The following is a 15,840-nucleotide window of genomic DNA, read 5'->3' on the forward strand; positions in this document are numbered from 1 at the left end:
TGGAACGTTCATGACTAATTTAGGTCCACCCGTAAATCACATAAACGAGAAATGTTAGGTTAGATTGAATTCCCAGTAAAACGTTGAGCGCAGCCAGACGCGACTTATTGAGTGTTTGCACGACTTTGATGTGAAGCTGTAGAACTTAATGAAAGGAAAGTGAGAAACTTTACAGGGGGAGGATATAAATATGGACATACATTAGAGCTGTGCACTGTGTGTGTGTGTGTGTGTGTGTGTGTGTGTGTGTGTGTGTGTGAATAAGAAGCACACAACAAAGACTAGTAAAAGAAAACAAAACTGCAAAACAAAACTCCCTCAAGATGCTTCTTCATTGTTTTTTGGCTTGTCTAAATCAAAACACCCTAATAACCACAGTCCTGCCAACTGCATAGAAACACACTATAAACCACACAGAACATCCCAGAAACTTGGTACTTGCTTAGGAAAATTAAAAATTTTAAAAACTACTCACTCAGAACACCCTAGCAACCACACTCTAAACACCCCAGCAACCATATAGCATGTCTAAGTGTCTAAAATCATAACAAACTTCATTTAGATATGAATTGTGTTAATGTCAGAAAGCGAATTGTGAGAAACGCTGTTGAAAGTGGATCGGACCAAGCAGCACAACACACTGCCAATCAGCAGTAGGGGGCGTGTCTATTCATGATGGGGGAGGAGAGAGAGTGAGCCAATCAGCAGTAGTGGATGTGTCTACTCATGATGAGGGAGGAGAGAGAGTGAGCCAATCAGCAGTAGGGGGCGTGTCTACTCACGATGGGGGAGGAGAGAGAGTGAGCCAATCAGCAGTAGGGGGTATGTCTACTCATGATGGGGGAGAAGAGAGAGCCAATCAGCAGTAGGGGGCGTGTCAATTCATGATGGGGGAGGAGAGAGAGTGAGCCAATCAGCAGTAGTGGATGTGTCTACTCATGATGAGGGAGGAGAGAGAGTGAGCCAATCAGCAGTAGGGGGCATGTCTACTCATGATGGGGGAGGAGAGAGAGTGAGCCAATCAGCAGTAGGGGGCATGTCTACTCATGATGGGGGAGGAGAGAGAGTGAGCCAATCAGCAGTAGGGGGCATGTCTACTCATGATGGGGGAGGAGAGAGAGTGAGCCAATAAGCAGTAGGGGGCATGTCTACTCATGATGGGGGAGAAGAGAGTGAGCCAATCAGCAGTAGGGGGCGTGTCTACTCATGATGGGGAGGAGAGTGAGCCAATCAGCAGTAGGGGGCGTGTCTACTCATGATGGGGAGGAGAGTGAGCCAGTCAGCAGTAGGGTGTGTGTCTACTCGTGATGGGGAGGAGAGACAGTGAGCCAATCAGCAGTAGGGGGGCGTGTCCACTCATGATTGGGAGGAGAGAGAGTGAGCCAATCAGCTGTAGGGGGCGTGTCCACTCATGATGGGGGAGGAGAGAGAGTGAGCCAATCAGCAGTAGGGGGCGTGAAGAGAGAAAGATTTGAAGAAAGACTGTAGAAAGGGAGCTGGCTGAGAGACATTACAAAAGAGGTCAAAGGAATATCTCTGGTTATGATCATGCAAGAGCTTTAGGACACGCGTTAATATTAGAAAAGCTTTCCAGCGCTGGAGAGACCTAACAGGGAAGGCCTGAAAACGGACACCAAGGTCGCATGAGTAAAATTGTTTCACAGAACCAAGATATGCTGTTAATGTAATGTTAGCTCTAGTAACAGGACAATTTTGAGTGTCTCTGTTTGTCTGGAGCTGCTGGAGACTAACAACAAACTCTTGCTTGTATTTACTCGAGTACTGTTTCCTTGTCATTCGTTTGTCATCTTCGCTTTACTTTTAGTGAAGCATTATTTTGGTTTGATACTCTTGCGTGTTCAAGCATTTTGGGGGGCGGAGCAATGAAGGGATGGGCGTGTTTAGGTTGATTTCAAATATCAACAATGCATCAATAAACAAGAAATTTGAATGATTTTTCAACTGTAAAATAAGAAAGTGTTACTTGTTAAAATAGTTTTTGAATTGTTGAATCAAAAAAAGTGGTTTATATTTGTTTTTACATGACTCTTTGGATTATTTGATTTTGATTGGTCAATTGTGGAATTGTGCAGTCAAATATTGTTATAATGATACTAAACTGTATAAATAATCAGATAACCGTTTCCTTTATATACATTTTCGATACAGTAGTATATCTGGATCATTGCTTTAATGGCCAGTCAAAATAGTGCTCAAGTCTGTTATATTCTGCTCTCTAGATATGGCTCAGGCCCTCCTTCAACATAAAACAGCTTCTCGTTCACCAGGCCGAGCACCTGAATAATCAACTCCCCATCCTCCCACAAGGCTTTCCCTTTACGAGAGCGTTTCAGAGTGGTTATGTGTAGGAAACAGCCCTTTTGTAGTTTTAGGGAAGTTTTTAGGGCACAGAGCTATAAGTTGTACTAACTGGCTTAAAGAAAATTCACTTCATAAATCGTCAGCAAAAGCAGCGGCTCAGCCTCTTCCTGCATGGCCTGGGGCGCCTCCGTCAGCTCCCATAATGCATTTCTGTCTTGTTTGATTTTATGGTTGCTACTCCATAAACACAGCAGAGATGGTGCAAGTGTCTCTCCAGGTCATTTTGTAAACAAAATAATAATGGAGTGAGCATTGTCGTCTTTATAGGAAAACTCGAGAAAAAAAAAAATGAGTGTGTGTAAAGAGAAGAGAGACGCTACGATGGCATTGGCTTGTCACACTCTTTTTCCTGGCGCAATGAATGACTGAATGAAACGACCATTAACATATGAAATAAATGCTAGGAAACTGTCAGAATGAGTGGCGTCCTGCTTTAAATGATCTCCTGTGAACTGTGAAAAGCATTGAATTGAAATACTGCGTGTGTTCCTCATACAGGCTGCCCTGAACTTTCAGTGTAACGGCCCCTGGGATTGCTCAAGTCTCTATGCCGTGCACCGCCGGCTAGATCTGAAAACACGGACAAGGCACTTAAATGTGTGTGTGTGTGTGTGTGTGTGTTCTAGTGCTCTGCTACTGCATTAGTGTTGATTCCTATAAAAAATAGAAGCACATGAATGTCTTAGAGACCTTCAAATCATTCAAATGTGTCTTAGTACAGCAGGTTGAGCTGATAAGTTACTAATGCTTCATAAGGATCATTACTACAACTCATACTTGAAGTTAGTGGTTTATTTATTAAAGGAATAGTTCACTTGAAATGAAAATTCTGTCATCAAGTTGTTTCAAACCTGTATAAATTTCTTTCTTCGGTTGAACACAAAAGAAGATATTTTGAAGAATGTCGGTAACCAAACAGTTGATGGACCCCATTTTTTTTCCCTACTATGGAAGTCCTCTTGCTTTGTGTTCAGCCGAAGAAAGAAACTCATACAGGTTTGAAAAAAACTTGAGGGTGAGTAAATGATGACAGAATTGTCATCATTTTGACCTGCTTGACCAGAAAATAGGTGGAAAAATCCCACAGATGTACATTGAAGGAGGAACCCAAGCCACATCTACAGACCAGAATATCCGTACAACAGTAAGAAACCAACCACAACTGCATATTAGTCATGCAGTAAAACACAATCAGAACATCCTAGCATCCATTTAGGAATAACTAAAAACCACCAGGACAACCTCATAACAACATGCTAAAAAGCCCCCAGAACAATCCTTAGCAACTAGCTTTAACAGCGGTAGGTTTTGCACAGGCAAGCACTGCTCTAATGTTCTTCAGAACATGCAAAATCTAGTAAATCTGTGCTTTCTGTCAGGGGTCACATTCACTACAGCAGAAACACAAAACTGACAGGCATTAAAACCAAAACACAAAAGCTCTTCCGAGTCTTAATGTAGTATAATGCACTGATGCTAATTCCCTTCCTCTGAAAGCCTGAACACGTCATTCCTCATCCAGAGCAGAGAAAAGCATCCTTTATTTCTGCCAGCAGCATATGGAGCCACTGATACAGCTTCAGAGGCCAGATCTCAGTGAGAAAGCACCTGACGACTGGAGAAATGAAAAGAGACAGAGTTTTGTTTGAGGATAAAGAGAGAACGCTTGTGTTTTAAGACCAATTTTCCCTGAAGGCCAGAGAGACAGGCGGAGAGGTGAGGAACCATCAAATGTGTGAACTACACACGTGTCAAACTCTTTAAACCGAGTTAAAAGACCAGGCGGAACATTTCCCTCCAAAAACCTGTCAGCTTTCTTCCATTGGCTCATATTCCTGAGTGAAAACCTGTGTAATGGTACATGCATGTGGAAGAAGAGGACAGAAATCACTTTTAACACAGTAAGATCGTTGCCCCCCAAAATTAAATATAGCCACCCTGATGTTGCTCCAAATCCATACAGAGAATGATTATCAGTAAAGAAAAATAACTAAGTTGTTGTATAGTGTTTTTTGCCATTTTGGAGCTGGAAAAGCTTACGTTGTAAAGAAAGAGCAGCTTAGACATTCTTCAAAACATGGAAGAAAAAAAAAATGCAAATGCATGAACTTTTAAAATGCAAAATAGCATTCATATGACATATTTGAGGGAAATATGATATTTAATAAGAAAAAAAAATCTAAAATGTTTATTTTTCCTCTCACCGAATACCAAATTTCCCCTCGACGAATAAAAAAATAAATATATTTCTGTTTGCTTTATATTCAAAGTTGGGTGTAATACTAATGGATCAGAATTTGGCCACGCCCCAGTGAACAAAGAACCAATCAGAAGCTCCCATCAAACAATACTGCTGTACTCAGCAGCGCAATAACATACTGTAATCCTGGAACATTTCTTGCACTATATTTTGCAAGAACAGAAAGGTCTGCAGATTCTACTAATACAGAACTGCCGACATGTGCACAGATCAATGCATTACACTACAGTACAGATCAATACGGCACAGAACTGCAGAATCACACGAAGTGTATAGCCGGTAAATTAGATTCAAACCCTGTACAAAAAGAGCATGAGCACACACCATTTACCCTACTAAATTTATTTTTCACAGACAGCAATGGTATTAAATAAAGACTCGAAGTCTGCGGCTTCTCAGACGTTTCTCCTAAAGATAAACTGAAGAATTTGGGGAAAAGTGTTCAAATCTTGCTCAGATTCGCTTGGAAACTAAAGTCTGTAATCAAAAGTCACAGATCTCAATAAGAACTCCAATATTTCTAATAAAATTATTCATCTGAGCGGCTATCCACAATTTAATAGGTCTATACTCTTATTGTATGACAACTATTGACTAGTGTGTCTGTTTTTCTTCCTCTAAGGAACTTCAGGAGAAACATCTGAGGCAAAGTTGATACTTAAATGAACCATTTAAATATTCCAAGAGCAACCAAAAGAGCAACCTTTGAGCTCTTAAATCATTTTCTGGGATGCTACATAAACATATTATATCAATTCTGGTTCTTCCCTTTGGATTTTCTCACTACAACTGCGTTTGCTTAAGAAGTAAAACTAGCAAAGAGTGGAAAACTCTGCTGGGCGTCTTTAAAGGAAATGGAGGTTCCAGTCAGAGCAAACTGTGAAGGCCTGGATGATATCTAACCCTGCTGTTCAAACACACACTAATCCTGCTGTTAGATTCATAGCATAGTGTGAAGCTCGACTACATGAGCTGACCCACGTTCTGTAGAGGAAAACCCACGGCTGCAGAAAACTGATCCGAGATCAGCTCTGAACTCTGACAGAATAATGCGTTCCCAATGGAGTGATAGATATTCATTCAGCCTGACTCAGAAAAATGGGGATATTGAGAAAGATATTGCCATTTTCATATGCAGCAGATGGTCAGAGCACATGCTGTTTGAGATTCAGACTAGAGTAACCCTTAAAAAACCTTGTAATGTTACAAAAATATTAATTAACTCTGTAAAGCCTGACATGTGAAATAATACTTTGAGAAATAAAAAATCGAATTTTCTTTGAAATGGAAGAGTTAATTTTATTAAACCTTTAGATTAAAGTCTTAAAAAAAGTGTTTTTTGTTGAGTATCATATTTGATCCATCAGGCTTTTATGGGCTAAAGTAGTATGATAAAGTGAGAAAAAGAAGGAGAAAAAAAAAAAAAAAACATTGTTGAGTCCCAAACTGAGCAAAAATATGCAATGTGGTGCAGTTGCTAATATTGATATGACCCAAAAGTTAGATGAAAGCTTGCAAATCAATGAAATCTTTATAACAGATTGATATAACCCGTACGATTGATTTTTAAACAAAAATGTATGGATAATCAAGTAAACCTAAGTTGCTTCAGTCCAGTAATGTTCATCTTGAAATATACTAACGTTATATACTTACATTATCTTTATAGAAATCATTAAAGATTTCGCAGAAAAAAGACATGAACCACGAGCTGAAGATGGACATTTTTACAATTATACTAAAAGGCCTTTCACCTGCTAAACAACCAATCAGACGACAGAGGGCATGAAGTAGATTGTGTGCAACAGGTTTAGATCACGTTGATAATTTAAAAGTCGTGTATCATATATGATAGTGTGCTTTACAGGATTAAGGCATGATTTATGGGTAATTTTCATACCTGCCACTGTGAGTCGTGCGGTCCGGCTGCTGATGGTACCCAGATTGTCAATGGTGGCCACGCACTGGTACACCCCCTCATCAGGCTTGTTGTGTTTGGAGTGGACCACCGTACTGATGAGCAAAGAGCCGTCGGCTAGCTGTCGTTTCCGGTCGTCCGCCACCAGGTTCAGGAACGTCCCATCCTTCTTCCACTCCACCCGTACGGGAGCGTCGCTAGCGGCCGAGCAGTTCAGCACAGCGGGGAGCCCGCGCACGGCTAGCGTGTCCACGGGTTCAACAGAGAACCTGAACGGGGTGAAACCTTGAATGGCAGAGCCTGAGGACAGAGAGAAGATTGTGTTACAGGATTTACAGCATGAGATGCATTTTGTCATTAGTATGACCAACTAAAATTTAGTTCTTGAATTAACACCAATTGCATGCAATCAGGGTTTGAAAGTAACACCCACCATCCCGCCAAATGCGGGTCAAAATCAACTGGCGGGTAACACTGTCAAATCACTAGCCAATTCGGCGTGTTTACTCACTTCGCTGGGGAAGTTCGTGTGTAAGACAAATCTGCACAGATTTAGTGCAAATTCTCAACTCTTGAGTCTCCATGATATATTAAATACAGTGTATTGGTCAGAATCTGCTCATATCTGGCTGTCTTGAACACAAACGTCACTACACAACAAATAACGGAGCGCTTGTTCATTTGCATTGAAGCAATAGCGAAGATTAAAAAGCATTTGGTTAACAGAAAAGACATTGATCTGTCCACCTAAAACACAGAGGAAAACACAGAGGATGAAAGAGGAAGGGAAGAGATGGCCGGATGATTTTGTTTGACAAAGAAATGAATGTATGAAATCCAAATATCTATATAGATAGATATATTTGTGACATAGTTAATCTGGTACTTCTCATGTCAAATTTTTTTTGGGCTAGTAGAAGTTCTGAATGGCCGGTAACTTTAGTAGTCAAAATGGCCGGTGAGTGAAAAAGTTCATTTCTAACCCTGCATGCAATAATAAACCAACATAATCTTTGAAATTATGATATCAAAAACACAAAATTACAGCTCTTTCATCGTGTTATTTTGTTGGCTAAGTGACTTTCATTCTAGACCATTTATGGGTCAAATCCTTCACCTGTCCACTGAGCAAAAATACCTCTGGGAAAAGTTATAAACCAACATAATTGCTTGACGTTCACAGTGACGTATAATTAAAAAACATAACAGTGTTCAGCCAACAACCTGCATTGTTCAGACGGCACTAATGGCCAATTACCTGCACCAGTGGTGTTGTGCGAAAACAATTACGGCGAGACTTTGCGTAACGTAGCAAGCTGCTTCGTACTTTAATTACGTAGGAAATGACAAGCTTCTGCTGTTCAACACAAAGCACCAAATACATAATCTGAGACGGAAGCTGCTTGTTTGTCACGCAAGCTAATTTGGTACTAAAAATATGTCTTCATAAAAAAATGGTACCTGAGAAACAGATGCAAATGGCACATAATTACTTTTATGTCATAAAACCATTCACAGATTAGCTACTTTAATGATGCTATATAATTGGCTCAATTTAATTTCCAATGTTAGGCAAAACAATGAAGCCTTTAGTGTGAGTTTCTCAGGCTCCCAACACAAGTCTGAGAGTCGTAGTTTGGCACCATTAAAACTGGAAAGCGTTCAAAACTTGACATGCAAACTTGTGTCCTTGCGTTTTCTCAATCTAAATAAAGACCATGCAACGCATAGGAAAGCCACAGTTGCATGCTAACTGTAGAGAAGCCAGCTGGAAAACATTTGGACTAACGTGGCCAAATGTGCCCCTGTTTGTGGCTTTGGATGTTTGTCACAGGCTGGCTGTGAGTAATCGGATGGAGTCCAGAATTGCTGTTGGAGGGCAACAGTGATGCATCCTTGACCCAGAAGCCCCGAGTCAGCCAGAAAATGAGGCTGTTGGGTTGATAAGTATAAGCTGTTAGCCTTAGTCTGCACACTTTGAGGAAAACCCACTTCAAAACCGCCTCAGTCAGCGAGACCTCTCAGAAAGGGGCAAGGACTCTCCAGGGAAATGGCATACTAGTGAATGAGAGAGAGATACTGACACATACAAAGACTGAAGAGAACGAGAAGTGGCCTAGAAAGGCTGGGAAGGAAAAGTTGCGGAGATACAAAAACAAAATCAAGGCGATCGGTTAAACTGTCACATACTATATCCTTTCTCCATTTAACGGACCATGACAAGCTTCAGTTTGAGAGCCTGTTGCATTGTGGGAATGTGCATGAGTGCCGCTTAAGAGACTAAGAGATGGTGGCGCAGCATAGATGAGCGTGAAAGGAAGGATAGTGACGCTTGAGCTGGCGTTACAAGCGGGGATTTGCCCATCCACAGTCTCGTGGGTTTATAGACATCAACATCCACAGCCTACTTGCAATTACAGACCCAAGAAAATAAACTATAAAATATATCATCAATTAGCCCTCTAATTTCCACACCTCTAGTGGCACCAAATAGAATTGCAAAAAATACCATTTTCAAGTAGAAATCATAATTCATCAATATGCTCACACTAAACATGTATACACAATTTATTCTGAAACCACACATACACACCAAATAAATAAATAAATAAAATTCACATACTGCCAATGGTCTTAGAAACAAGTATTTAAAAATAATAATAATTGAAATGGAAATATTATTTCTAGGGGGAAAAAAAACATGCGTGAAAAATATTATTATTATTATTATTATTATTATTAATAATAATATTTTAAAAAAATCAAAAAAAAAATCACATACTCCCCGTGGAAACAACAAAATATGTAAGCAAATTTTACATGATAAATATATATTATTAAAATGGAAAAACAAAAACAAAAGTATTATTTTTATTAAACCAGTATAAAATTTGGCAAATATTTGATTTTGTGTATGCACGCAAATGAGAGGTCTGTAACACGATTAAATGTAGTCCAGGCCTGTGTAAGAACATGTATTGTGTTTAAACTGGTTTTGCGAACGGCAGTCTCCGCTGTAATCCAGTGTGAGAATGTTTCCGAGCACAAAAGCAATGCGAAACATGCAATATTAGTGAATTAGTGAATGAGGCTCAATGTTTCAGACAGAATCCATAAACGGCTCATTTAATTATCTCTGCACATTAAACTGTAATGGAGAATGTTTTAATCACATTTAAGCTTTGTAGACAGCGTTGAGTTACATCATTTAAAACATCACAATTCATTCCCTCTCACATTAGTTAGAGGCTCAGTTCATTCCTTCTCGACCACTAAAGAACAAAACCCATCGTATTTATATTCTAGTAGCTTCATTTTACATTCACTTGAACCAACTCCAATCACAATTAGAGAGTTCATGCTTTCATCTGTGTTTTCCCCTTTGTCTTTTCATCTTCAGGCAACTGCACTTTTCTTTCCACCTGACGCTTTCAAACGCTTCAGATAAATCAGAATTTGCTCAAACACTTCCAAACATCAGGTGCATTGAGGGCAAACTGGCATCTAACGCTGAAAGCAAAGTTAGACCTTAAAACAAAGTGTCATTAGCTCTCAACAGGTAATCACTAGCTGCTCCTCGCACTTCTTCACACTCATCAGCCAATCACATTGTTCCCCCCGCCCATCCCTTTCTGTTAGGCATTAGCATGTTAGGATACTTAACCTCACGCTGTGGCTCAAGATTACAGATTCACCGAGAGAAACCGCACATGTAATCCATCTCCATAAGACCCGTGTGGATGACAGGTGGGCCGCTTCACAGCAATAAAAGTGGGGCTCATCTGGATAGAGTGGGGTTTCTCCCTCGGGACTCCATTTATACCTCATAAAACATGGAAATTGAGCATCCCAGAGGGCACATATCCCACAATCCATTTCCACACCTATTGGTAACACTGAGAACCCAATGCATTCAGAATCGAGGACAATATATTGATTGAACTCGAGTGTTTCGCCAACTGCCGATCCAATCAGCTAATTCAATTACCTTATGGGTAATTCATGGGCTTTAGTTTGATTTCTGCGAATTTATTTTGCTATATTTAATACATTTCTGTAGACACCCACAACATCAGGCACATATTGAACTAACAAACCACATTTCCTTCTTCAGGCACTAAAATAGCATCCATTTTTGTCAAGAAATGGACCATTTTTAAGCAAGTTACTGACAACACCAAAGCTGTCGGATTATAAATTATACAAATCCATTGAACCAAAGGCCTAACGTCAACCACTAACCCAATCAGATAATTCAGTTACCTGATATTTCAACATATTATTTTACAATATATCCAATTACATTTTCAGAAAGCGCCATAACAACAATTGGTATATATGAAAACCCTAAAAAAAAGAAAAGAAAAGAAGCACCTCAGGCATTGAAGCCCCTTTATCATTTCCATAATTTTCTGATATGGACACCATTAATCTTAACACTACAGAAAACAGGTACAGAAAACACTGAAGTTGTCTGAACCGAATTATACAGAAATAAAAAATTCTAAAGTAAATATATAAAATTGTAATGTAATGTATGAAATTTTCCAGTTATATATTAAAAGTGATATATTTTGAAAAATATTCGTAAAATAATGTAAAATAAAACAAATATATACTGTATATTTGTGCCTGAATTATAGTGTGAGTGCCTGAATTATATATAAAAGAATTTAATTATCGAAAAAAAGTCATTTTATTTATACATTCATATATATATATATATATATATACATACATTCATATATATATATATATATATATATATACATACATTCATATATATATATATATATATATATATATATATATATATATATATATATATATATATATATACACATTCATATATATATATATATATATATATATATATACACATACATACACATACATATATACACATATACATACTTATACATATATATACATACATATATATACATATATATACATATATACATACATACATACATACATACATATATATGTATATATATATACATATATACACATATATATATATACACACACACACACACACACACATAAAATAATAATATTCATTTAAATTTATACTGAAGTACAAATTCGACAAATTGTGAACCAGCTTCCATATTAATTTTAGTGACTAATCTGCAGTTCACAGCTTCGATTTTACAACTTGATTTCTTGCTTTGCATTCAGAATTTTTTTTACCAATACATTTACATGTATTTATTCAGACGCTTTTATCCAAGGCGACTTACAAATGAGGAAAGCAACCTTATTAAAAGGTCCACATATACATTATGTACCAACACAGGGTTCATATTAGTATCTTAAGAACGGCTCAGATTCATGTAAAACCATCAAACTGCATGATAAAAACAAATCTGTGACTGTTTTATAAGACTATATTTACTACGGCGATGGTGCTGGTGTAGGGGGAGCGTTTGCAGTACGGTAATTGATTATGGCAAGACAATGAGGGCTGATTCTTCGCGTCCCACTCTTTCATCACTCACACGAGTGAGAACAAGCAGCCGGGCCCACGGGGGGCATTATGGGAGTCCTGGAGACGGGGGGGCGGGCCTGTCAAATTATTTCCCCCCTCCAACGAGAGACGGTTTCAGCAGTCCTCAAGACCCAGCGGGAGGGGGAAGTCACTTCTGCAACACTGACACAATGGCGCTATTGAAGAAGGCTCCGACAAAGACTTTGCCATTAATCAAATTACAATAATAAAGCCCCACTGTAACAAGCAAACGTGGCAAAGGCTCAACAGTGTGAAATCCGATGCGAAGCAATTGCCCCACGCCTGCTGAAGTTCAACCAACTTTCCCTCCTGTTTATTTCCAAAAGACCGTCTGACTCCATGAACTCTGGCAGCGGGAAAACAACAACAACACGAAGCTCGTTGTATAACGCTCTGCTCCACGGCAATGTAATCTGGTCATGCTGGATGATTTGGAAAACGCTTTCACCTTGAGTTCAAACCTGTGGTCTGAAAGGAACACATTCACCACAAGTTTGCAGACGAACAGTCCGTCTGAAGCCATAAACTGGATTTTACCCTGCCGGCGCCCCTTAAACCGTTGTTTTTCAACCCGAAACAAAATCCAAAACACATCCCCGTGCTCTAAACGAAAAGTGGTCCACAAAACTTCAATCCAGCTTCCAGAGAGGGACCGGGGCCAAGAAGGAATTGATTCTACACGCCATTAGCTCCCTACAAAACCAGGCAAATACAAAAAGCACAGCAAAACAGTGATTCCACACTCATCTGGAGACAAAAGAGCAATGGCAAGAGGAAATGGAGGGTAATGATGACGAATAATAGTTCTGGGATCAATTAATCTCTTGGGTTGTCCTCTGGGAGACGAGGGTATCGTGGAGGATCACCTCTCTGTAACAATGCAAGTCTTGATTCAAAGGTAGAATGAACATTCGTGACAAAAAACAGTTACAGAGGGTGGTTCGATTTCTTTGCATACCTGTCAACCCTCCCGTTTTTCCCGGGATTCTCCCGTATTTTACCTTGCTATCCCTCCCGTTTTTCCCGGGATTCTCCCATATTTTACCTTGCTATCCCTCCCGTTTTCCCCGGGATTCTCCCGTATTTTACCTTGCTATCCCTCCCGTTTTTCCCGGGATTCTCCCATATTTTACCTTGCTATCCCTCCCGTTTTTCCCGGGATTCTCCCATATTTTACCTTGCTATCCCTCCCGTTTTTCCCGGGATTCTCCCGTATTTTACCTTGCTATCCCTCCCGTTTTTCCCGGGATTCTCCCGTATTTTTACCTTGCTATCCCGCTATCATCCCGTTTAAATATTTTCCCGTATTTCTCCCATATTTTTAATCTTTCTATAAACATTTTTTAAAAATCCCACTGGGTGCAAACCAGTTAAGCAGAAATCCCGACCTGCAGCTAATTTCATTGGTTAAGGTTACAATAGGTTTAGGGATCTGTGTTTGGTGTAGGCTCCGCTGAAGTAGTTTGGGGGATAAAAAATTGCGCGAAGAACAGCAGCATCCCGAGGATGGACGAACACGAGAGAGATGGCATTGGAGATTATGTATGTAATGTATTATGTATGTAATACAGAGATTATGTATTTATTTATGTTAATATCTGCGCAATTAATGTGTATTTAGCCTGCCTCTGATCAAATAAATGCAGCCTTGGTGAGCATTTCAAAAACATCTTTTCAAAAACATAAACAATTTTGGAATTTTATTAAACGATGTTTGTTAAAATTTTAAATTTAAGTGAGCATTAAATCATGGTAAATATAAATGCAAAAAAAGAAAAAAAAGAAAATAAGCATTCACAATAAAAATTTTTTTTAAATAAAATTATATCTTATAAATGACTAAAAAAATAAATAAAAAAATACTGACCAATAACCAAAGGGTATGGTTTAACGGCACAGGTGATTCAAGGAAACTCTATCGCCCCCTTGTGTACCGAGGTTTATTTGTGCTATAGCAATGCAAGAATGGGCCAAACATTTGTGTCTAGATTTCATATTTGGGCCGAGCATTTAACCTTGTGTAAGAGAATATAACCTGTTGAAACGAGTCGAGGGCGCACAGCTCGCCTGAGGGAAAACACATGCAGGTATTAGTAAAACCGCTCGAGTGTTTCTCTTTCATTCTCTTTCTCTTTCTTTATCTTTTTCTCCTGGAGTGGGCACACAAGAAAGTCTTTGAAGTCTCACCTACGTCTGCTCAAATATTAGTTTTATTCCTGAGAGAAGAAGTTTGCATATAATTCCTTGATTTGTTTCAGCGAGCGGTGAGAATATCAAAACCCTCATATTGTGAACAAATCATTTAATGGTTTTTTTTTTTTTTTTTTCACGAAGTGGATTTATAATCTTTATATTTTGTTCTCTGAAGATTTGAAGGACTAGAGACTTGTTTGCAAGCCAGAGTAATTGGATAAATACAGCCTTTACAAAAATATAAAAAAGAGCAGTTAAATAACCAAATATTCAATATTAGGAGGGCCCAAAAGTTAAAAGAAGAAGAATCGGTCACTGAATACCCAAGAGTGAACAACCAATAATTTATATTTATATATATAAATGTATGTATGTATCATTACCATATTCACATACTGTCATACTTTAATGGAAAGGTAATCACTAAAAACAAAAAAAAAACATTAAATTATTGGTATTTGGGAACACTTTTGAAAAGGGAAGGACAAAGAAACATGCACATATTCACTGTTGTTGACCGCAAAAAAACGAAAATGAAACAAGCCCCTCCCACTTCAATACGCTTTTAACTCAAATTTGTTATTGCACATATCTTTACAGCACTAGTGCACAACTTTACCTCTTACTTTACATCTGAATTTATCATTTACGAAAATATGAACTTCTGTATGCTGGATGATCCTTATATCAATATACCTGGACGATATTTATACAAAGTTTTTCCTTTTCATAAAGTGTATAGCAAGACAATAACACAGTAACGCAGGTTCTGCTCAGGGACACAGAAAGCATTTGGTGAGGTATGGGAGATGGGAACTGCGTCACCATGGCAACTCTCTAATGATGACTGACGCTTCGGATCAGCCAATAGGAGAGTCCCACTGGGAATGCCCCTTCCAAAACAGGGACGACAGGCTGCCTCGGGCTCGTTTCTCTCCCGGAGAACACACATCGACAGCGCTGACGTGGACCTCCTGAGGGGCCCTCGACTGTCGGCCCCCAGGGACCGCTCTCAGAGCCAGCCTTGAATGACCCCATCGACTGTTACTACATAACCTGCACTCACGCAGACTAACATATAGCTCATCGTGGTCTTTATTGAGTTTGGAGAACTTATTTGGCCATCAAAAGACATTTCAAAGTAAATAATTAGTTTTCTTTAAAGGGATAGTTCGGCCAAAAATGATATTTAACCCATGATTTACTCACCCTCAAGCCGTTCGAGATGCATATGTCAATCATTTTTCAGACGAACACATTTTCAGTTATTTTAGAAAATGTCTTAGATCTTTCAGTGGTTATAATGTGAAGCTATGGGGTCCACTCCTTCAAGTCAAAAAACCGCACGGATTACCCTCAGAAGGCCTTCGTTTATCCCCCTGGAGCCGGATGGATTACTTTTGTGAAGGATGCATGCACATTTTGGGACTTGAAGGAGGTGGACCCCATAACTTGACATTATAACCACTGAAAGATCTAAGACATTTTCTAAAATAACTGAAAATGTGTTCGTCTGAAAAATGATTGACATATGCATCTCGAACGGCTTGAGGGTGAGTAAATCATGGG

At 39.0% G+C, this 15,840-nt stretch overlaps 1 protein-coding gene across 7 annotated transcripts in view; it reads right to left on the reverse strand.

The window, feature by feature from the left end:
- The window catches only part of neo1b (neogenin 1b), a 128,293-nt gene that overhangs the window by 78,755 nt on the left and 33,698 nt on the right, over positions 1–15,840 (reverse strand). For all 7 annotated transcript variants that reach the window (XM_079858905.1, XM_079858906.1, XM_079858902.1 and 4 more), the window contains exon 2: positions 6,543–6,860. In XM_079858905.1, coding sequence (XP_079715031.1) covers positions 6,543–6,860 — 318 coding nt within the window. The remainder of the gene's footprint in view (positions 1–6,542; positions 6,861–15,840) is intronic.

Source organism: Squalius cephalus, assembly GCF_949319135.1.
Source record: "Squalius cephalus genome assembly, chromosome: 23".
Taxonomy (NCBI): domain Eukaryota; kingdom Metazoa; phylum Chordata; class Actinopteri; order Cypriniformes; family Leuciscidae; genus Squalius; species Squalius cephalus.